Raw genomic sequence first — 19,483 nt, forward strand, 5'->3', positions numbered from 1 at the left:
CTTTTCTCCTTTAAGCTCCCAGAAAAAAAGAAATCTTCCTGTATTTTACTTTTTTATACTGCAAGAAGCGATTTGTTTTTTGCCCAAACCCTTCCAAGCCCAGTGGGCGGGTGGGGGGGGGGGGAGAGCCTTGAAATGTTTCCMCCTTCCTTGGAACCGATGATAAATCAGCACAGAGGTGTCTGCTAGCAACAATAGCTGCTAACTTGCTGCACTAAAATGGCTATTTAATCTGCTGACTAATACATCAAATTATTTCTGCCTCAGCTAGTATTTGAGCACAGCACTGGCCCATTACATTATTTGAAGCAAGGCTACTTTAAAATACAAGAGTGAAAATGAGTGATGTCTGGACTTTTGTTCTTCTTTTGTAAGGTCCTATGTCAGAGGGAAGCTAAAAACCAACATCCTGTAATTGTGAGTCTGGCAGCAGGCGCTTCAAGCTCTGCAGCTCCTCGCCCTCCGAATACGGTGGAGCGCATGCAGTAACGAAGGCTGGGCACCTACCAGCCCTGCAAATGCCCTTTGCCTCAGTGTTAATCATTAATATAAAAGTGGCACCTGAAATGCACAAAGCCAAGGTCCCTTTGGGCTCGCCACCTAACAAACACGGAGCAGGAGGGAGTCCCTGTCCTGGGGAATTCGGAGCAGGCTGAGGGGAGGGGACAGGGAACCAGACATGTCCAACAGGTGAAATGCCTTGCCCTAAGGTCGTGCTATAGATTAATGCTGATGCCAGGAGTAGCGCTTCTGTCTCTTGAATCCCAACCCAGCCCCTAGCCAGCAGCCCATGCTTTTGCTTATCTTCAAACCTCCCTCCTTGCACAAAAATAAACCTTTCTTCCATTCACTTTGCCTTCGGCAAAGTTGCACTCTCTGCTTTTGACCAAGGCAAAGGGTGTACTGCCATCATCAGCTTGAGCTGAGCTAAAGGGCAGCGCCGTGTTTCTCCTGCTCTCTTCTTCCCCGGCTTCCTACCTGCCCTGCTGCCTCTGGGACAGCGCCCACCCACACCCCACCGCGGCCCGGCAGCCAGCTGGCAGCTAGCATGTTTTAGGCAGGGCCAGGGGGCCAGGCCCAGTATCTGCCCTGAGAAAGAGACCTCTGACTACAGCCTCAGACACCTTTTTGTTTTAAGAAGCTTCACAAAAATTGGATAGGAAAGTATAAAATTAAGGCTTTGCCTCTCTTACAGCTCCATGCTGTCCCACCATGTGCTTGTGAAAGGAATGTATTAAGGTACTTACTTACTGTCAAGAAAAGTCTTTCAGGAAGCCTTCAGCCTTCAGAAAGTGGATCTTCTTGATCTTTGGACGAGGTGGATTATTGGATATGAAGCAGCAGGTTTGAGAGCTGGCACTGTTTCTGCAAAGGTCAGCTGGATCCAACCTGGAATCACAGACCTTGAAACAACCTGCCACTAGATCTGAAAATCTTTGAAAAGTGATTATTTGGAGGATTCTGGTTCTTGTGATTGTGTGAAATTAATACATCAACAATGTGAAATTATCTTTTGCATGAGGTGCTTGTTATGCCATATTGCTATCAAAGAGCTTAGCTGCCAAACAGAAAATGTAGGGGCAACCTTGGGAACAAGCAGGTAGGAATGGATGCATTTTCTGATCAATGCAATGGCTTTACAAATACATGCACCTGGCTGCTTTTAGCATGAGCTAAAATGCACATCTTTTTCCCCAGGGCCACCCYAACTGATTAAGTCCTGTTTTCTTATTTTTTTCTAGCAAGGACGCAGAAGAAGGCTTGAGGATGCTTCTCCCATCCTGTATGGCCAATAAGGCATCCATACACTGTACAGTAAGCTCACAGAAAGAAAGAAAGAAAAAAAAAAAGCAAAGCCAACAACTTTTCTGTGTGTACCAAGTTTCTGAATTTTAGAATGAACAGAGACATTGCACTCTTGTCCTGAATTTTATTAGGAAATTAAGAGGCTGATTGATAACCTGAAATTACATAGCAAAGCTCTTTTTAAAAAATGTTCAAAATCATCACAACAATTTTGATTTCTATAAAACATAATGCCCAGATATAATCCCTGCTTATGTCTGTAAATTTCTACACCCTTAACATTTATCTACCGTACAGCAGCAAGACTGGACAATTTTAACATAATCTGTGGAATTAAATACAGTATACAGTTCTCTGCAGTCCAAGCGGAATAGATGAAATGTTTAAAACAATGCAGTACTGGAATACAAGCAGTATTATGAAAAGGTTGCCCGTGAGCTCTGTTCATTACGCATCAGTATTTCAGACTGCTCACATGTATTAAAGATTGGTGACATTAACTGCTCTGCAAAATTATGAGGCTTTAGGGCATTAGTCTTTCCAGTTTTATTTTTTTTAAGTCTGCTCTCCTTCAAACAAGCATTTAAATTTTGCATTTTTACATACATCACTAGAGGGTGGAACTTACAGACTTCCCAACTTCCTAAACTAGCAGCAGCTGAGTGCTCCTCGGCGCGGGGAGGGAGAGCCGGGGGTGCCCGCATCTCCAGCCACGCGGGGGGCAGTGCGGGGTTGTGAGACGCGCCCCGTGGAGGGGGAGGCTGTTAAGGAAAGGAGCTCTGCTTCCTCGGCGCAGGCGTCACCTGCTGCTGCTTTCCTGCTGAGGGACCCCACAGGCAAGGTGGGGCTCAGGGAGCCGCGGCTGATGCCTGCCGCCGCGGGCGGGAGCGGGACGGCTGGGAGACACCGTCAYGCAGTGAGGGCAGCGAGGCGCGTGGGGCATGCACGATGCTCAGAGCGCAAGAACCAACAAAGCCGTCTTCAGCTCCCTCTTCTCTTGCCAGCAATATATGCTACCGTTATTAAATTGAGTTCAATAGCTGCTCCGCAATCCTCAGTTTCCTGTCACTCTGTCAACTGCAGAAACATTCCTCCTTCAAAACAGGGTGTATATGGTACAGGTGCTGACTATTTCATGGAATGAATTTCAGCCTTGGCAATCAAAGCCCAAATCCCGCTCACGTTGTGAATGTGAAAAATCACACTAAGCCAAGCACTGCTGCTTTTAATGCAACTGTAGTGTGGGGCAATGTGGTTTAACTCTGTTGGTTGTAGGTGAGGCCCTTGGTCCTCTGAATTAGGGCTGGCACTCTTCTATATCAAATGACTCTTGTAAGGAGTTGAATTTCTCAAGCCATTATTCAGGAAACTATTCAAATTGCCATATATGCTGTCTGGATGGGAGATGCTTTCCTGAATTGGGGCCTCGATTCCTGCAAGAATTATGGATATGCARTAAGTGGCCAGCTCAAGCACTTGACCAGCAAGTCCAGGCACTTCAGACTTTTGCATGTATGCTGTTGTACTATTTTTGGAGTGTGTAAGCTAAAAAGAATAGGTTTAAGAAGTAGTAAGCCTTATTTTTAAAAGCTATTTCAGGACAAGCACATTCAGACCACTGTGTTTTCTATTTATATATAAATTCTTTGGCAGCAGCTTTCTAGAAAGTAGAATCATTTTCTCTATGTAATACTTTATTGTCTCCCCAGGAAAAATTGATATCTTAAAAAATCTATAGCGCTTTCCACTATAAATAGCATTGTTCCAGATTAAGGATTAGTTCCTCCCTGAAGAAAAACAGATTTAAAAAATCTGGTCATTATCTGATAACTGTTTATGTAGCAACCTTAAAATAAAACAGAAAAAGAAAATCATTCAGTATGTGGTTTGTCATTCTCTAGAATGTTAGTGGTATGTTTATACAATAAAACCAACATAAGTTATCCTATTTTGTTTTAAAAACCKTAGTAGCAGAAATATATTGCTATCTGCAGATTCATAAACAGAATGCACATTTTCCATCTAAGTTCAAGTATTATTAGAATATTATTATTGCTATTTTTATTATTATTAAAGGAGCTCTAAATCCTTGCAATTTTGCCTGTCTTTACATTGTCTTGGTCTTTCCGAGAAATAAYGAGTTGCGATCGTTTGTTCTTAAAAAAATAAACATGAAACTTCAGTAAGTTTAGCCTAGTAGAAAACAGTTTGGCAATCCTTAGTCTGTTAGAGCGACTTTCAGAAGAGTGTATTTGAGACTAGCGGTATAGATGCAACAGTCTTGTGTTCTCTTGGATKGCTGATGAACTTAATTCCTTCCAGATTCACAACATTCAGTCTCATTTAYGTGAGAAAGGTGGGAAGAACCCAGCCTGGACTTACACCACATCAGGAGGTATCATCTTGGTTCCTTCTTGGCACTGTCAGTTGCTCATAGGTCGGCAGAGTGTTATTAGGGAGGAAAAGATCTGAATTAACGTTGTTGCCTCTCTGAGATGCTCTGATGTTGCCTTGACCACCCTGTTGACTGGAAACCAGATGATGCAGCATATCTGTAATAAGGTTCAGTTTCTGGTCCATCTGCAAAACCTACAAAGGCAAAGGGAAAGTTTGCTTAGCATCAGCACTTGAGAAAATTGCAACGAACCATGTAATACAAATGAGATATGAAAATGATGCTGTTCTTAATTAGCAGTGCAACAACCTCTACAAAAACACCGCATGTTCACCGTTCATGAAACATCATTAGAAAGTTATTRCAATAGGTCAGACATAGAAGAGTTGGATGAGGAGAGGCCCATTAATACTCTTCTCTGGTATGTGCTTTGACAGTCATTTTATACCTGAATAAATGCATGCCAGTTGGGCTTTCAAAGTGTAAGCTCCTCCTATCAACACTGTGTTGGGATAGAGAACTTAGTACCAGAACTGAGTTTCTGTTGTGTTTTTTCCTTTTTTTTTTTTTTTTTTTTTTTTTTTTTTTGTTATTATTGTGAACACATTTTTTTAAAACACTACAAACTTCTGACATGCTTGTATGCCCTAATCATATCAATGTGCTACAGTAAGTATCTGCTCTGCATGCAATGATCTAATGAGCTATAAGCCAGGTTGGACTGATGCTCTCTCTGTTACATTTGGGCCACATTACACGATTCACAGCAGCCCAGGAACTCTTCTATGAGAGGTCAAAACTAACAACTAACAGGGAGGCTGCGGGGGAAGGTTCAGCCTCAATCCATAACCYGATTTTCCTCTGCCTTTGGACAGAAGCCTCTTGAATTATTTAATTCCTGTTTTGTTGTTCTGCTTTTTATTCTAATTTTTAGGAGCAAACATAATGAAAAATCAGGATGCATAACAGAGGCTAGCTTATGGGCTTGTCCAAAGCTGAGGTGGGATACGCAGAGGAAAACCAAGAACTAAATGTTTCTCCACAATTTCAGTCTCTGGTTTCCTGCATGTTCCGCTCAAGCAATCTGCACCAGCCCTTTCAGCTGGCATGAGACACCTCCTCTCTGCTCTGACGCAGCTATGCTGAGGCAAACTGGGCCCTTAACGCCAGGCATGGAGAGAGCTCAACGTGCTGCCCAAGGGCACGGCAGGCAGGCGAGYGTTGCCAAAGGAATAGGGACCTTCCCAGACGGCAAGCGGCTCTGAAGCAGGGCACTGAGACTGTGCCYCATGCCCTCTTACGCCCTCCTGCATGCCTAGAAAGCCGTGAYTTTGCCATTGTGGTCTCAGATCCAGGGATCCGCAGCGATCCTAAACACAAAGTAAGCTTACAGGCAAAAAGATGCAGTATGTTTTACAAAGGGGAAAGCAAGCAAGCAGAAGAACTGATAGGACTAAATTGCTGCCTAAAATATCTGCTAGAAAGTAGTGAAAGGAACATAAAACTGCTAGAAAGAGCATGAGTGGGAGCAATTTATATGTGCTTGGCTATCATCCAAGTATCACACAGGATAGTAAAAGACAGTAAGGCTAAGCAGAACATCAACAAACCTGGAGGATTTCAGCAGAGACTAAAATGTTTTTCCACTGTAGAGAAAATGCTGTTTTTTTCAAACACTTTGTACAACTGGTAGGGAAGCAGATATAGTAATTTAAAAATACGAGGTGCCAGAGATTTATACTTTGCAGCTGGTTTTGAAAACATTAGGCAAAGCACCCTAGATGGTACATGAAACACTAGTAATTCTGGATGGAAATGGTTGTTGAAAGATGAGATTCTTAAAATGAGGAAGTTCAAGAACACATAAATTCAAGATTGCTAGAAGGAAATACAGATGGAAAATGGAGCAGATCAGCAGGTTTTGATTTCATCCCTACTTGTGCAGTCCCTTAAAAAAAGGCACGCTTTGTACTAATGATGCCTATTGGACATGGCAAATGCAGAATGTTCTAAGCATGACAGTACAAATCGTTGCTAGTGAAGCCTGCAAAAATACCTCATTTCTCCATCCCCCACTGCCCAGGTGCTACTGGCTGCGTGAGATAGCCGCGCTGGAAGGCACAGAGTGGAAGAGTGCCCACTATTAGCTGCCTCCAGAGTCTGAAGGACAACTTTTCTGCTGAAAAGAAATGTCTTTTGTGTTAATTATTCTAAAGTAACAAGGGGATTTTTCTTTTAAAATTTTGACTCCATACACTGATTACCAGAGGAAGTACAGGCTGAAGATGTATCTGGAAAATGTGTACTTATGAAACTCTTGCAATGATGGGCTATTGAACATGACAGTAGATTGGACTGAGATCTGGATAGTCCTTCAACAGCTGTGCATCTTGGTGATGAAGTACTGGAGCRTAAGTGAGATGTGAATATTCTTGCTAGGAAATAAATTCCCAAAGATAATTGTCTAATTTTTTCTCTGGAGCACGGTTTGGCTGCTGCAGCTGTGCAGTGCAGGAGGCCCACAGAAGCAGAGGCAGAAGCTAATTACTGTTGAGCTGAGCCATATGAGATAAAAAGCGAAGCCCTTCTTCCACGCTCCCGCTTATCTGTGTATGCCTGCAAAGCCACAAAGCAGCATTTGCGCAGGGGGCTACGGAGAGCTGCTTGTGTTTAACCGTTGTAGAATCAGTTTAGCTTTTAAATAAAGAAAACCATTTCCTGGGGAATTCTGTGCCCATTAAAGGCTTGCTGCAAGACAGGCTGAAGTCACTGGGAGTTTCTGGCAATCGCAGCCTTCCAGTGACTTCAGTGGGCTCTGGATCAGTCTCGGACTGAGCTGACAATCTCAAATAGTAACACATTCTTTGGATATTACCAGGAAAGAGAAGTTTAAATTCCTGTACGTTGCCTTGCTCATGATTCTTAGGGCTAGATCAGGAAATATGACATTTGCAAATGAGACAGGAATGGGATGAGGGCCCCCACGCTTGATCCTGCCAAAAGGGTGTCTTCTATTAAAACTATGAGACCAGTACATTWTAAAGACAGAATGAAAAACCATCAGAAGGCAACCTCTACTGACATCACAGGTCTCCGATGTACAAGAATAAGTGGCTTGCTGGTGTACAGCCTTGAATACTAGCATTCCCAATGTTCCTCTGTCCTCCAAATACTACCACACATCCTGAAAAATACCATTCACTTGTTTCCTACAGAGATAATTGCATGCACTTGAAAAAATGTCATAGTGTACAATATCYTTTTTATTAAATTGGATGTATGTATTTAACATATTGCGTGTAGAAGTGTATCATCTCCCCTGATTCATACTTTCAAACACATTTACTTGATTAGAAATTAGCTATGATGCCAGAACGTAATAAAAGCAAAGCAAATAGTAAAAGTGCTGATGTTGCTATAATGTTAACTGCTTTGGACAACTCTGATCCTGGTACTTAAAACAGCAAACAGTGTTAATTATGTATAAAAATAACTCAGACTGATTTTGTTTCTTTTAGGAGAAAGTAAGCTCTTTTTAGGTGATATATGCTTTATTRGAACTATGACATTTGATCAAATTCTGGATATGCAAATCATTTCCTTTGAATTTTGCAGTTGTTTGKCAAAACAAGCGATGTTTGAGACTCCTCAGCAATTACACTCTATGGTTATTACAAAGTCTTACTCAAATATTGTAGGCAAACAACATTTTTCCATCCTCCAAAAACACTTTTTCTTTAAAAGATCCAAGGGCATAGATTAAGCCCAGATGGAGAGAAGCAGATAAAAGTTAAATTTTGAATCTAGCTCTTAGAAATGAATTTAAAAAATCACACTCATACAGTACACTAAAAAAAAAAAAAAATAGTTTTGCCCAAAGACTGAAAGATTGGAGCACAAATTTCAAACTGTGCATCACTAACAAAGGTGGCTACATTACGGAATAGTTTTTCGTTATCCCTACAGGAGCACATGATCATGCTGCTGTCCCATACTGTTCACTAAGGGCAGGGACATAGCTCCTGCGAACTACAAGGTCCTCTTATGGCATGTTTTCAGGAAAAGCAGTTCTCTACAGCTAGATATAAAATATCATGCCAGCTTTTATGAAGGTATCAAAGGCATTCCAGGAGGTGTTAGTGAATGAGACAGAGACTGCTCTTGTGACAACAGAGAAAAACAAAATAAAGAGCAATTTATCTATTAAAATTCCACAGATTTTTACACTATATTCATTTCAAATGTTTTGTAATTTAAGCACCCATAACAAATCTATGGTACAATTCAGAATATGATATGATAYGATTCCTTTTTTAAAAAATGATAAGCCAAAGGGGTGCAGAGGTCGCTTTAAGTACCCAGAGACAGCTGGAGGAGAGCCTCCTTCTTGCACTGCGATGAAGGAGAACTACAAAGTGTAATTCTGAAGGCTCGTTCCCAAAATGTGGCACAGGGATGTGCTGGGAAGGGCCAAGGGCAGCTAGAACCATGGAGCAGAAGGGAATGATATTTTCAGCTATGGATATTCAGGACAGTGGGGAAGCCCAAGGATAAAACTTGGAGATTGCCATAATTTAGGTCACAAAGACTCTTTGGTGGAACTAGATGATCTCCAGAGGTCCTTTCCAACCTTACTGATTCTATGACTCTAGTCAACTACAAATTACCAAGAATTTATGCTAAGCGCTGCTCTATGATCTGGAGGGATAAGGGTTATTAAAGCTGTCTTACCTGCCCTTCCTTCTGCATTTCTAGTTCCCTGACTAGAAATGGTTCCAAAGCAAAACTACAACATTTTAAAAAATGGTTAAGGGTGAAAATTATTGTCCCTTTGGACAGAATGGTGGTGGATAACTACCTATATTCTTAACAYGGCTGACTGATTAAACAAATAATTTGTGCTTACTCAAGACATTTTTTAGCAGCACAGTTTATACATAGTGCTCACTCAGTGGATTCAGGTGGACTGTGTTTGTTCTTTACACAGAAAGACGAGTGTAAAGCTGCTAAAAGACAAGAGGGAAAAAAGAATGCAAGCTACACTTGGCTGAATGAAAATGTGATAAAGATAAATTTCAGAGAGTTTTCAAAGATTAGACTCCCAATTCTGCAACCCTGGTTTATCCTAAGTAGCATTAATTCCTGAGTGTAGCTTTTCAGTTTAAAGGGAATTACCTCTTTAAGGTACTTTTCAAAATAACTGAAGATATTTGGGGAGCGCTTCATCTATTTGGCATTGCTAATGACCTCTTAAGAAGACCTTGTTGCTCTTTAGTGTGTCACAGTTCTGCAGAAAGAAAATTATGCTTTCTTCCTCCRTGCATACTCTGAATCCCTTCCCTGTTTGCTATTCACTGTTATACTCTGAAATGAGCTAGCTGCCCATTTTGGAAAAACTCTCACACAGAAGTCCTTTTGGTTAACAAAAACATCTTCAGGCACACTAATGGCTCACTYAAAGAAAAAGATAAGATGCAAAAAATACTCCAGAACTTATCATAACTTACCATATCTGTTAATAGCAATGATATGAAGAAAAGGACTGGTATCAATCAGTACTTCAGAAAACAACACGTGTGCTTCAGGCTAAACATCTCTCCATAAGGTGTGGTTATAAATCTTAACAGGATGCAGCCTAATTCTTGAGAACATCTGAAGAAGTTTCAGAGAGCGGCTTCCCTGGTTCCTATTCTAAGTCCCTACACAGTTTGGTATCTCATTATTACTAATAATTAATGTTTTAGTTTTGAGGGTCCTTTGGACAGGAACATACATAAGCAGCTTTTTAAGCATTTCAAGGATAGGGACAAGAATTTTTTAGGGCACTTATTTTAAAAATTTCTCTGTAACTACAATAATGGCAGGACAGAGCAGCAATATCAATATTCTCAAAGAAAGCTTTTCTGTTGAGGTACACAATCTTCCAAAAATATTGGCAACAGTCTTTCTTCCATTAACAGTACCCAAGACCCCAGACTCTCGAGAATCCTCTTATCAGAGCTTCTGGCTTGGATGTGTTTATTTTGGTGGCAGAGATTAGGCAGAATTCTTGCTGGAGGTTATAYACCAGTCACTGAGGTGTTTATAGGAGCAAGTAATCTGCATGAAGGAAGATTTGTCCTCCAGACTGTCTGTGCTTTCTCTTGAGAGGTGTCCAAAGAAGGGAGCGTGTGTGTGGTGTCTGGGGGAAGGATAGAGGAAGTACAGCCACTGAGGAAACACTCTCGCTTTAATGTAAGATTATTGTTAGAAAAATAAAAGGCCGAGCTTTTGAGGAACAAAATTAATGGGTTTTGTGGGTTGGATGTAACAAGTCATTTTCTAGTCAATGAAAATGTTAAGAACCACTGTATTAACCGACAAATAAAACTGATTATCTTTGAGAACAAAAGCATCTTTGGAAAGAAAGGTACTTGCTGCACACTGTGCTCTAAAATTAGCTCTCCTGCATAAAGCTATCATTGCCAAGCTCTTCTTCACTCTGAGATACTAAAAATATTTCTTTTTCAGTAAACTGAGACTGCTGCTGGAGTCATCTTGCTCTGTATTTTTACGGTAAAATTTTTCTCTCACACTTTTCAAAAGTTTGAAAGGGGGTTAGAGCTTATTTCTTGTAGTAGTAACCCTGAAATAGCTGCTGATGTTTCTCCATCAATCAGTGTGTGCCACTGCCTGCTTTCAACATGAGAAACTAATGAGCTGAGACTGGGAAAAAGCTTCAGAATCACTGAGTGAGGGTCAGACCTCGCCACCGAGGCTCTGCTGGATGTATAGGACAGACATTGGCTCTGATTCGCCGGCCGTTATCTCAATAACAGACTGAACTGCTATTAAAAAGGACTTTACTTGATGTAGAAAATTCCTAATGCACTGTATAGAAATTGTTGTGTCCCATATTTTTCTTWACTATGTTGAAAAATGAAACAAATTGGTAAATCTGCTAATTAAAATCCTACTTCCTCGGAAAGTACTGCACACTAGCATGTGGCCATTTGACTATAACATTTTTGGCATTTTAAAGTAATTTTTGCTTGTTTGAAGTATTTTGTTCCGATTGTGCAGCATGATCTTTAAGATACCATATTCTCGAGCTATAGAAAATGGGAGAAATTACAGGGATGATTTATACATTCTCTATTTTCACTGAAATTGGGAAAGGAAACCATATGAGACAGTCAAGAAAACATAATGAAAAATTACAGGGCCTGCCTCTGATACAATTTATGACAATGTAAGTAAGTCAACCTACTCAAGGCACACACATAATCCCATTACCACAACACTGGACCAACCCACTTGCCTCTTGCTTATCTTTAGAGCTTTCCTATACGTTACTATTCCTAAGCATTATTTCTGCTTTATTAATGGACAAATAAGACAAACCGACACTATGTGAACATTTGCTCAAGGTCATGGCAGAGTCTTTGGAAAAGCACGGACTTAGATCCAGGTTTCTCAACAGATTACAATTACAATGTCATTTTTCAGATTAGAGTCTCCCTTGAATTCTATTCAAACGTGACAATAACAGGAGACCTGCTCTGACAGGTCAAAAACTCAAAAAAGGGATATGAAAAAGCCATTTAAGTAGTGTGTAGTAGGAATGTGTGTTTTGCATAAAATATGGTATATATATTATCCAGCACAGATACACGCAGCATGTTTTTGTAACTGCCTCTTTTATGACTTTTTCCCAAGATAAAAATTAAGATACAGCTTTCAGTAACAGCAGTAATTGAGGAAGATACTGTGCAATGAAACAGAAACTTTCACAGGTATCTTTGACTATTTGCAGCCGCTCACAYAAATCTCATCAACATATATTTACATGAATAAATGCTTCTGATCTGTAGCAGGCAAACCTTCAGATTCAGGAAGAATAATTAAAGAAGACCTACAAAGAAACAAGCAGCAACAACAAAGGACGAGAGAGAGAGAAAACACTTACTAAGGACTTAAAAATTATGAAAGACAAATAGAAATAAAAATTTTCAAACATGCAAATTGTTCTGGTTTTACCTGTCTCCTTCGTAAAATCACCTGGGTATTACCTGCTGGTTGACTAAAGGAACCAAGGTAAAATGAATACCTCCGCTTCTAATGAGGAGGTCAACAGGACGCTGCCAGAAGGAAGAGTTAGTCATGCAAGAGCGAAACCTACTTGGCCATGGACTGTTACAGGATGCAAGATCTCAAAAGATGGAAAGATTTTGAAGCAGTGGTTATTTTACAGGTGGAGAGGACTAAGAAGGCCCAAAGATGAAAAAGTCAGTATTGGATGACCTAAAATCCCACTAGTCAAGATAGAAATGAGGCCCAAGACGAAAACRGATAGAGGAGATGGGCAGAAATAGAGATTAAATGCTGCTACTACTTGAGACAAGTGAGTTGAGAATGGTGGCCTTAGCTCAGCATTTTGGTTGCTGTTGTTAACTTCTTAAAAATACTTGTTTTGTTTAAAATGCCCAAACAGTTAGAAGTTAGCTCTTCCTGAGAATCTTCATTTAACTCTAGGTGTAAATTTGGGGCAAGAAGCCCCTCTGATTGCTAATCCCTCCCCAAACTGCCCAGCCTGCCTTGTGGACCTCACAGTACTGAATATATGCCCAGATGTGTGCAATGCTCACAGATTTATCTGGCATCCAGAGGGCTATAGCCAAGCAATTAAAATTTGTGGTCAACTCTTGCAGATAAATGAGACAAGACTTAAAACACATGGAAATTTTCAAGTTAGGACAGTTTCCAAAATCTACAGTCTTTGGCCCAGCACAGCATCAGGACACATCATTTTTTTTAAATAAAATATTACAAAGGTCAGAGATTATTTTTTTAACCCTTTCCTCTAAACTCATAGAGTATCACAGTATGAACAAACAAGTTTGAAATCTTTTTGTCTCCTTGACTAAAGYCAGCAAAGTGTTTTAGGGGGCTTGTCTCTAAATATAACTTTTATCAGAAGCTACTAAACAATATAAAATTCCCCTATCCTGTTAACTGAATACTCTGAATTTTTCAAGAATTTGCTCATCTTCATTTTCTATAGCTTCACCTTCAGGAAATAATATCTCCTTGACCAGCCACAACTGTCTTCCATTTCCATTTAAAAATAAGACACAACCTTGGCAAGAGACAGAGTCTTTCCGTACAAGTGAATCAATGATAGCAAACGTATGAGAAGTTACCAACAAAATGACCAGACATCCATCTAGCACCATCATCTGAAATGGTTTCTCAACTTATGCCTAAACTGAAATGTAGCTTTGTGGAGGATGTCAAAGATGCTTGAGTTAACAAGCAGGATAAGGGAAGTATTGATCAAAGAAACAAACAAAAAATTCTTTATGTTTATGTCATGGRTTGGATATAATGGTAGAATAAATGGCATTAACTACCACATCTTATATCCAAAGCAGTGTGGGAGTGTCCATATACGTATACCCTACCACACTGAAGTAAGTAGGTATGGTTATTGCTATCACAAAGTGGCYGCTTGAAAGGGAGAGTTCAAATAAAACTTTAAAAATCATTTCCCCTGTGCTAGGCAGATCTTAAGATCTCAGCGAACCCCACCAAAAACTTATTTGTCTCCTAATAAGAGAACAGGTTTGAAAGCTGACTGGTTGCTGGTTCCCAGTTGACATCYTTGTTCACCGAAATGTCCCTGTGCTGTGTCCTGCCTGCTGAGCGCCCTGGTACCTCTCTGCAGGAGCAAGAATGACTCTCTGCTTAGCTAAAAGGCACATATATGCTTCAGATAGTTCAGTCCCACAGATGTGAGGCCAATTGCCCCAGGTGCTTGCCTCCTGGGGCTCCTTCTGCGGGTTTAGCCGCAGCAGCACCGCCTCTGAATCTCACGCCATTTTTTGTTGTCAGAAGTTTGGCTATCAGACAGCAGCTTTCTCCTAGCTGCAGATTCCTGTTTCAAATGTGGAACAGTGGCATATTTACAACACTTTAGGGTTAAGAAAGAGTAAAAGATCAAACTACAGAAAAATGTCAAAAATGTTTCTCCATTAAAAAAAAAAAAAAATAAAAAAATAAAAGAGGGAATCTGTACCAAAACCCCCTACCACCATCACCAATTAAAAAGAACAAAAACTGACTAATCCTTGACCTCTCTCCAAAGTGGACTGTTTTGTTTCTTGAATCCTTGGCTCTTATTCWTGTAGGATACTGGGACTATGACTAATAACTCCTTGCCAGAATACTGCTGATAATTTCACCATTGAGTAGCTCTTCCAGTTCTGGATCATCATAGCAGGCACTGAAGCTGCCAAGAATTTATTTTTAAAAAACAAAGACTGAGATATACATTCATAGTCCCCCGTGTTAGAAATACATTTTTGAGTTCTAACTGTTCAGTTTTGCATGACAATTTTTCTTCCTTCCTCCGAACTGCTCTTTTTCAGATGCCTGCTAAGAAATGGTTCCCTCTTTCCTTTCTTTCTCTCAAACACTTTTCCTAATTCAAAACAGATTTGAGACTGCTGCTATTTTTTAAAGCAAACATGTCATGCATCACATTGAGTTAGGTCAGCATTGCTTATATTATGTTTCACACTTCACTGAAATGGGGCATCCATACTCCTTTTCAAAGGGAAGAAAGCCAGACTTGGTGCACTGGGTTTTCTAGCTGGAGCAGAAAATGAGACACATCAACAGGTTATGGACTATATGGCAGACCCAGTCCTGTCTTACAATAGAAACTAATTGCCTCCTTCGGTAATGACACTGCATCCCCACACAAAGCAGACAGACAAGCACAAGTTCAAGCATTTCACAGCACTCTTCATAACTTTGCTCACGGGGAGTAACCTTGAGGAAATGAGAACTAGGAAGCTCAGTCCACCCAAAGCTTGCAAAYGAGAGTTAGCCTGAGTTACTGCAGTGCAGTGCTGTGCTGTTCCACGCCATTGCTACTGCTCTGAAAATCGTCATCTTCTGGCTCCTGTCTTGCTTCAAGGAAGTAATACTGGTAGTGAAAAGCTGCAGTGCGCCTGAGTTTGTCCGATGTGAGGAAACTGCTTTTAGCAACCTGCTGTCATCAGGTCCCTTAAGCCAGGGACCTCAAGCCAGGCACCCAAAAATCAAGAGTTGGTTTTGAAAAGGTTGGTTACTGTTACTTTGATAGCAACCGGAGTACTTGCATTCACAAAGGGATTCATAGGGTTTCTCTAACCTCATGCATATCTTAAAGGTGAGGGTGGATACCACTGGAGCAAGGCAAGGAAAGGGAAGAGAAGAGAACATGTTTTCTGTAGCACAGAAGGGGAGAGAAAGACTATGGGTGTCAGGCATAGGATAAGAAGATGACGGGACTTTCCTTGGCTGTCCGTTTGGGAAACTGTGTACAGGATGAGGGTGAGATGGGGTTGCATGAAATGAAACAGCTTTAAAAGTTTACAGTGTGCCTTAAGACACAGAAGATTCTAACGAACAGCAAAATATTAGCAGTGGATACAATGGGATGGGGTGGGATGGGGTGGGATGGCATGGCATGGCATGAATGAGAAAGGCAAAGGCACTACTATTTGCTTTTATTTCTCTTGAAATGTTAAACAACAAGATGACTTCAGCTGGCTTTTCCAAAAAAAAAAAAAAAAAAAAAAAAAAAAGAAAGACTTTCGGCCAGTTCATTTTTTTTAGCATCTGTAATCCACTCATTATTTGCAATTTGATAGTTATCATGTGGGCAAAAAAGACATAAGCTCCTTATAGCTAAAATGAGCTTACAAAATTAACAACCATACAATGACTTATGCAGCAATCAGAAATGGTAGGGGAAAAGAGGTGCAGGAGAGAGAGAGAGAGAAGCAATTAGAGTAACAGTGAGTTTTGAGATTCCCTGAGGGTTGCTGCTAATTAAACCAATGGCAACATGAATCTCTGTTTGATGTGGTCATGAATTTGTTTTCAAAAGAAAAATCTTTAAAAAGATTCTTTCAAGAGAAATTTTTAGAGAACAAGCTCAGCATGAATAATTAGACTAGAAATACTTTGATAAATATTATTATGGAGAAGTCATTTATGGGCCATGGCATTCGAAAGTTAGAAATCCTCGTGATAAATAAGGTGGCAAGTTTGCACCCATTCTGAACACACAAACTCAGGTCTGCATTCTTGCAGACTCTAACTTGAGTTGGCTCCTGAGAACGGAGACCGTTCGCCTCTTGTTTTTGCCATTCCTTTAAGCTTTACAATTACGCAGACGCAAGACAGTATTTCAGTGGGAAAACTCAGCGCAATGAAAGAAAACCACAGAGAATTCCACAGGCCCTTTCTCCCCCCCCCTCCCCAGGGGCTGCACAAAGATCAGAGGTGAAATTTATCTCTGATAAAACGTCTGCTAGCTCCCTCTATTCCCTCAGCCTTTGTAACAGCAAATCAACTCTGCTGAAATTATATTCTTGGAAATACGTCCTTCATGATATTCTAAAAATWAAGAAGCTTTAATTTTGTTGCAATTCTAAGTACTCAGTAAAATCACTGCAACACAGAGAAGATGCAGATGCTCTGCATCCTCTACAGTAGAGCTGCTATAGACGCCCCAAAGCTGCATTGCATTTGTTTACTGAACACTTCAAAAAGCTGAGGCAGATAGCATCAATCACAAGCTGGCAAATAACCAAGTACTGAACTAGAACCTAATATATTTATCACTGGAAACCATGTTTGAAAGGAAAAGATATTGCCTCTTAGCTGTCATGGCATTATTCATAAAGGAGAGCTAGTAGATCTTACGGATACTGGGAGCAAAGCTACAACAAAGGCAACCAACTGTTAATGAAGAAGGGTTTTCAGTCAAAAAACTCATTACCTATGCCTGCAGGAGTTCACCAGCTCTGCCAACTGAATTTGGAGGAAAATATGCGATTGTTTTGCTGTAAAAGTTGTAGTATTAGACATTTTTCTTAAAATTCCAACTTCTGAACCCAGCCAGCTATGTGAGAATTTCAGCTGCCTCTTTTACACTTAGCTTCTAACCAACCACATTGCAGAGAAAAGCCTGAAAACTCTTCAGTGCACACTAATGTCTCAGCAACGAGCTTTTAAAGACTCTGATTTTTGTTTCCCTTTTCTTTTTTCTTTTTCTTCCTTCAGTACAACCTCATGGCTTTAAGCCAATCTCCTCACACTTTCTGGGGCCTGGCTCATTTTGAAATCTGAGAGACAGATCATTTGGCTGCTACCAGTAACAAGTTCTGTAGGAGTTAACTTTTCCAAAATGGTTCCATTGAAGGTTTCCCTTTGGTCTTGAGTCTGTWAAAATACCAAAGCTCTTCTCCCTAACATTTTAAGCTACAGTGACTCTGAAAGTAAATAAATGTTTCTGATAACATAATATGCTTGAAAAATTTAGTGACAAAGATAATGAAAAAAACCTTAGTGCTTTTCTTTGTCAGTAGCTTCTTCAAGGAGGACGGTCAGACTGGGCATTTATTTGGACAAGTAAGCCATGACTCAGAGAAGTGGATCGATTGGCAGCATGAGCTCAGTGGTGGAAGCAAAAAGCTCACAGTCTTTCCTAGCTGATTAATCATCGTGACAGGCTTGTAGATTAAATGGTCTACCCAGCTCCAGATGTTCAATGTGCATCCATCTCTTGCTGTTCTGCTGGTTCATAGGCAGTAGCCTGGATTCTTAAGATAATGATGATCATTACTGCTCAAAACAAAAAGCAGTTGGGCTTTGTAATTTTATCCTGTGATAGAGGAGACTTTTACAGAAGATAGCACAGCACATATCATAGTCTAGACATGATGAAATGCTGGAAATCCTTTGGGCAGAGGTGGGGCCAGTGTTGTGCATACAGCTTTGTGATGGCTCTCCCCTCAGCTCCCACCCACTATCACAACTGTTATCAGCTGCACAGAGGAGGAGCAGGGATACATAGCTGGATCTCTCCCCTCAAGCCCTCACCAGTAAGGGCTGCATTAAACCCTGTTAAATCAATAACAAAACGTAGCTTCTCTGCAAAGGGAGGCAGCATCTGCTTGATAGTGTGCAGTAACGCTCTACAGAACTTATAGATAGGAAACAAAGAGTAGGGGTATAGCGAAAGCATAGGGGAACATCACTGTGGCAGAAGGAGCTACCTAACCTCATCTAGAACAGCCAGCCAGCTTATTACAAGCTTATGGGATCTCCAGTGACTGCAGGTGATGAGAGACATCACTTTAATTCTCAAATAAAGTATAGCTCTTCATCACCACTGGGGCCCCAGCTTGGCCTTGGGCATTAGGGAGGAGCAACTCCACTGAGAGCAGTGCCCAGAGAAGGGAGCACCCAGAATCAGCACCCTGCTTTCCAGTGCCAGCTGCAGCCTCTTCTTCCTGGACGTTGCTCAGAGGTGTCCTCAGCAACCAAACTAGACTCCAGCGGGAAGATCTGAGTGTCACAGCACAAACTGGTGTAGCTGCAGGCGTTTCTTATTTTCCTTTTGCATATTTTCTTTGAAAGAGTGAAAGAGGTTACTATGGAGCTATTTATTTTCTTTCTTCTGCTAATCTCTTTGCTAAGTATTACAACTCTTTCAGTCCAACAGATAGACCAATCAGCTAGTCAATGGAGAATTTCATTCATTCCTAACCATTGCAACCTTTGAAAAAAGGTTWTCAGCTAGTACCTACTAAACACCTTACAGATTAAAATGCCAGCAGCCAGTCTCAAGCATTGCAGTTCCTTTCAGGTATAAGTTATTCCTTTTTACTTTATAATACCYGTTGATTTATCTAATCACGAAATAATCTTTTCTAATCAAGCAATAATCTTCTCAAAATATATCTAAGTTTTAAGATACCTGCTGAACAACAATGGGAATAATAAAAACGGTAACAATACCAAGCATTTACATTTTCATTTTTGATCTCCAGGCCTCAAAACACTTTCTGAGACACATTACAGTGGAGGAAATGGAAACAACGGAAACTGAAATGATTTGCCCAAYGCCCTGCAGAAAATGATGGCTCAGAGTCAGGAACAGAGCCCACATCTCCTGATAACTGCCCAGAACCACACCAGCATATCTCCCTAGCCGGGACATGTACTGCCAGGACGACGCAACGGTCTGACAGTGCCCTTTAAAAGCTGATTTACACAGAAGGCAAGRGAGGTCTGGTTGCACTTACTCCTCTCTGGCTCAGACAGTACTTGCAGGGTACATGTGCGAGTCAAAAGCCCATGTGTGACCTGTTCTGATACACGTTATTTATGTAACAGTTCTACTGACTGAAAAACTAATAAATCCCCAGCTTGCAGATGACATGCAGACACACAGACATA

At 40.7% G+C, this 19,483-nt stretch overlaps 1 protein-coding gene across 1 annotated transcript in view; it reads right to left on the reverse strand.

The window, feature by feature from the left end:
* Positions 1–1,916: 1,916 nt before the first annotated feature.
* The window catches only part of KCNQ1 (potassium voltage-gated channel subfamily Q member 1), a 372,989-nt gene continuing 355,422 nt past the window's right edge, over positions 1,917–19,483 (reverse strand). The window contains exon 19 of the mRNA XM_085302186.1: positions 1,917–4,395. Coding sequence (XP_085158312.1) covers positions 4,195–4,395 — 201 coding nt within the window. The 3' untranslated portion in view covers positions 1,917–4,194. The remainder of the gene's footprint in view (positions 4,396–19,483) is intronic.

Source organism: Rhea americana, unplaced genomic scaffold (genome assembly GCF_003343005.1).
Source record: "Rhea americana isolate MKP2758 unplaced genomic scaffold, rheAme1 scaffold_187, whole genome shotgun sequence".
Lineage (NCBI taxonomy): Eukaryota > Metazoa > Chordata > Aves > Rheiformes > Rheidae > Rhea > Rhea americana.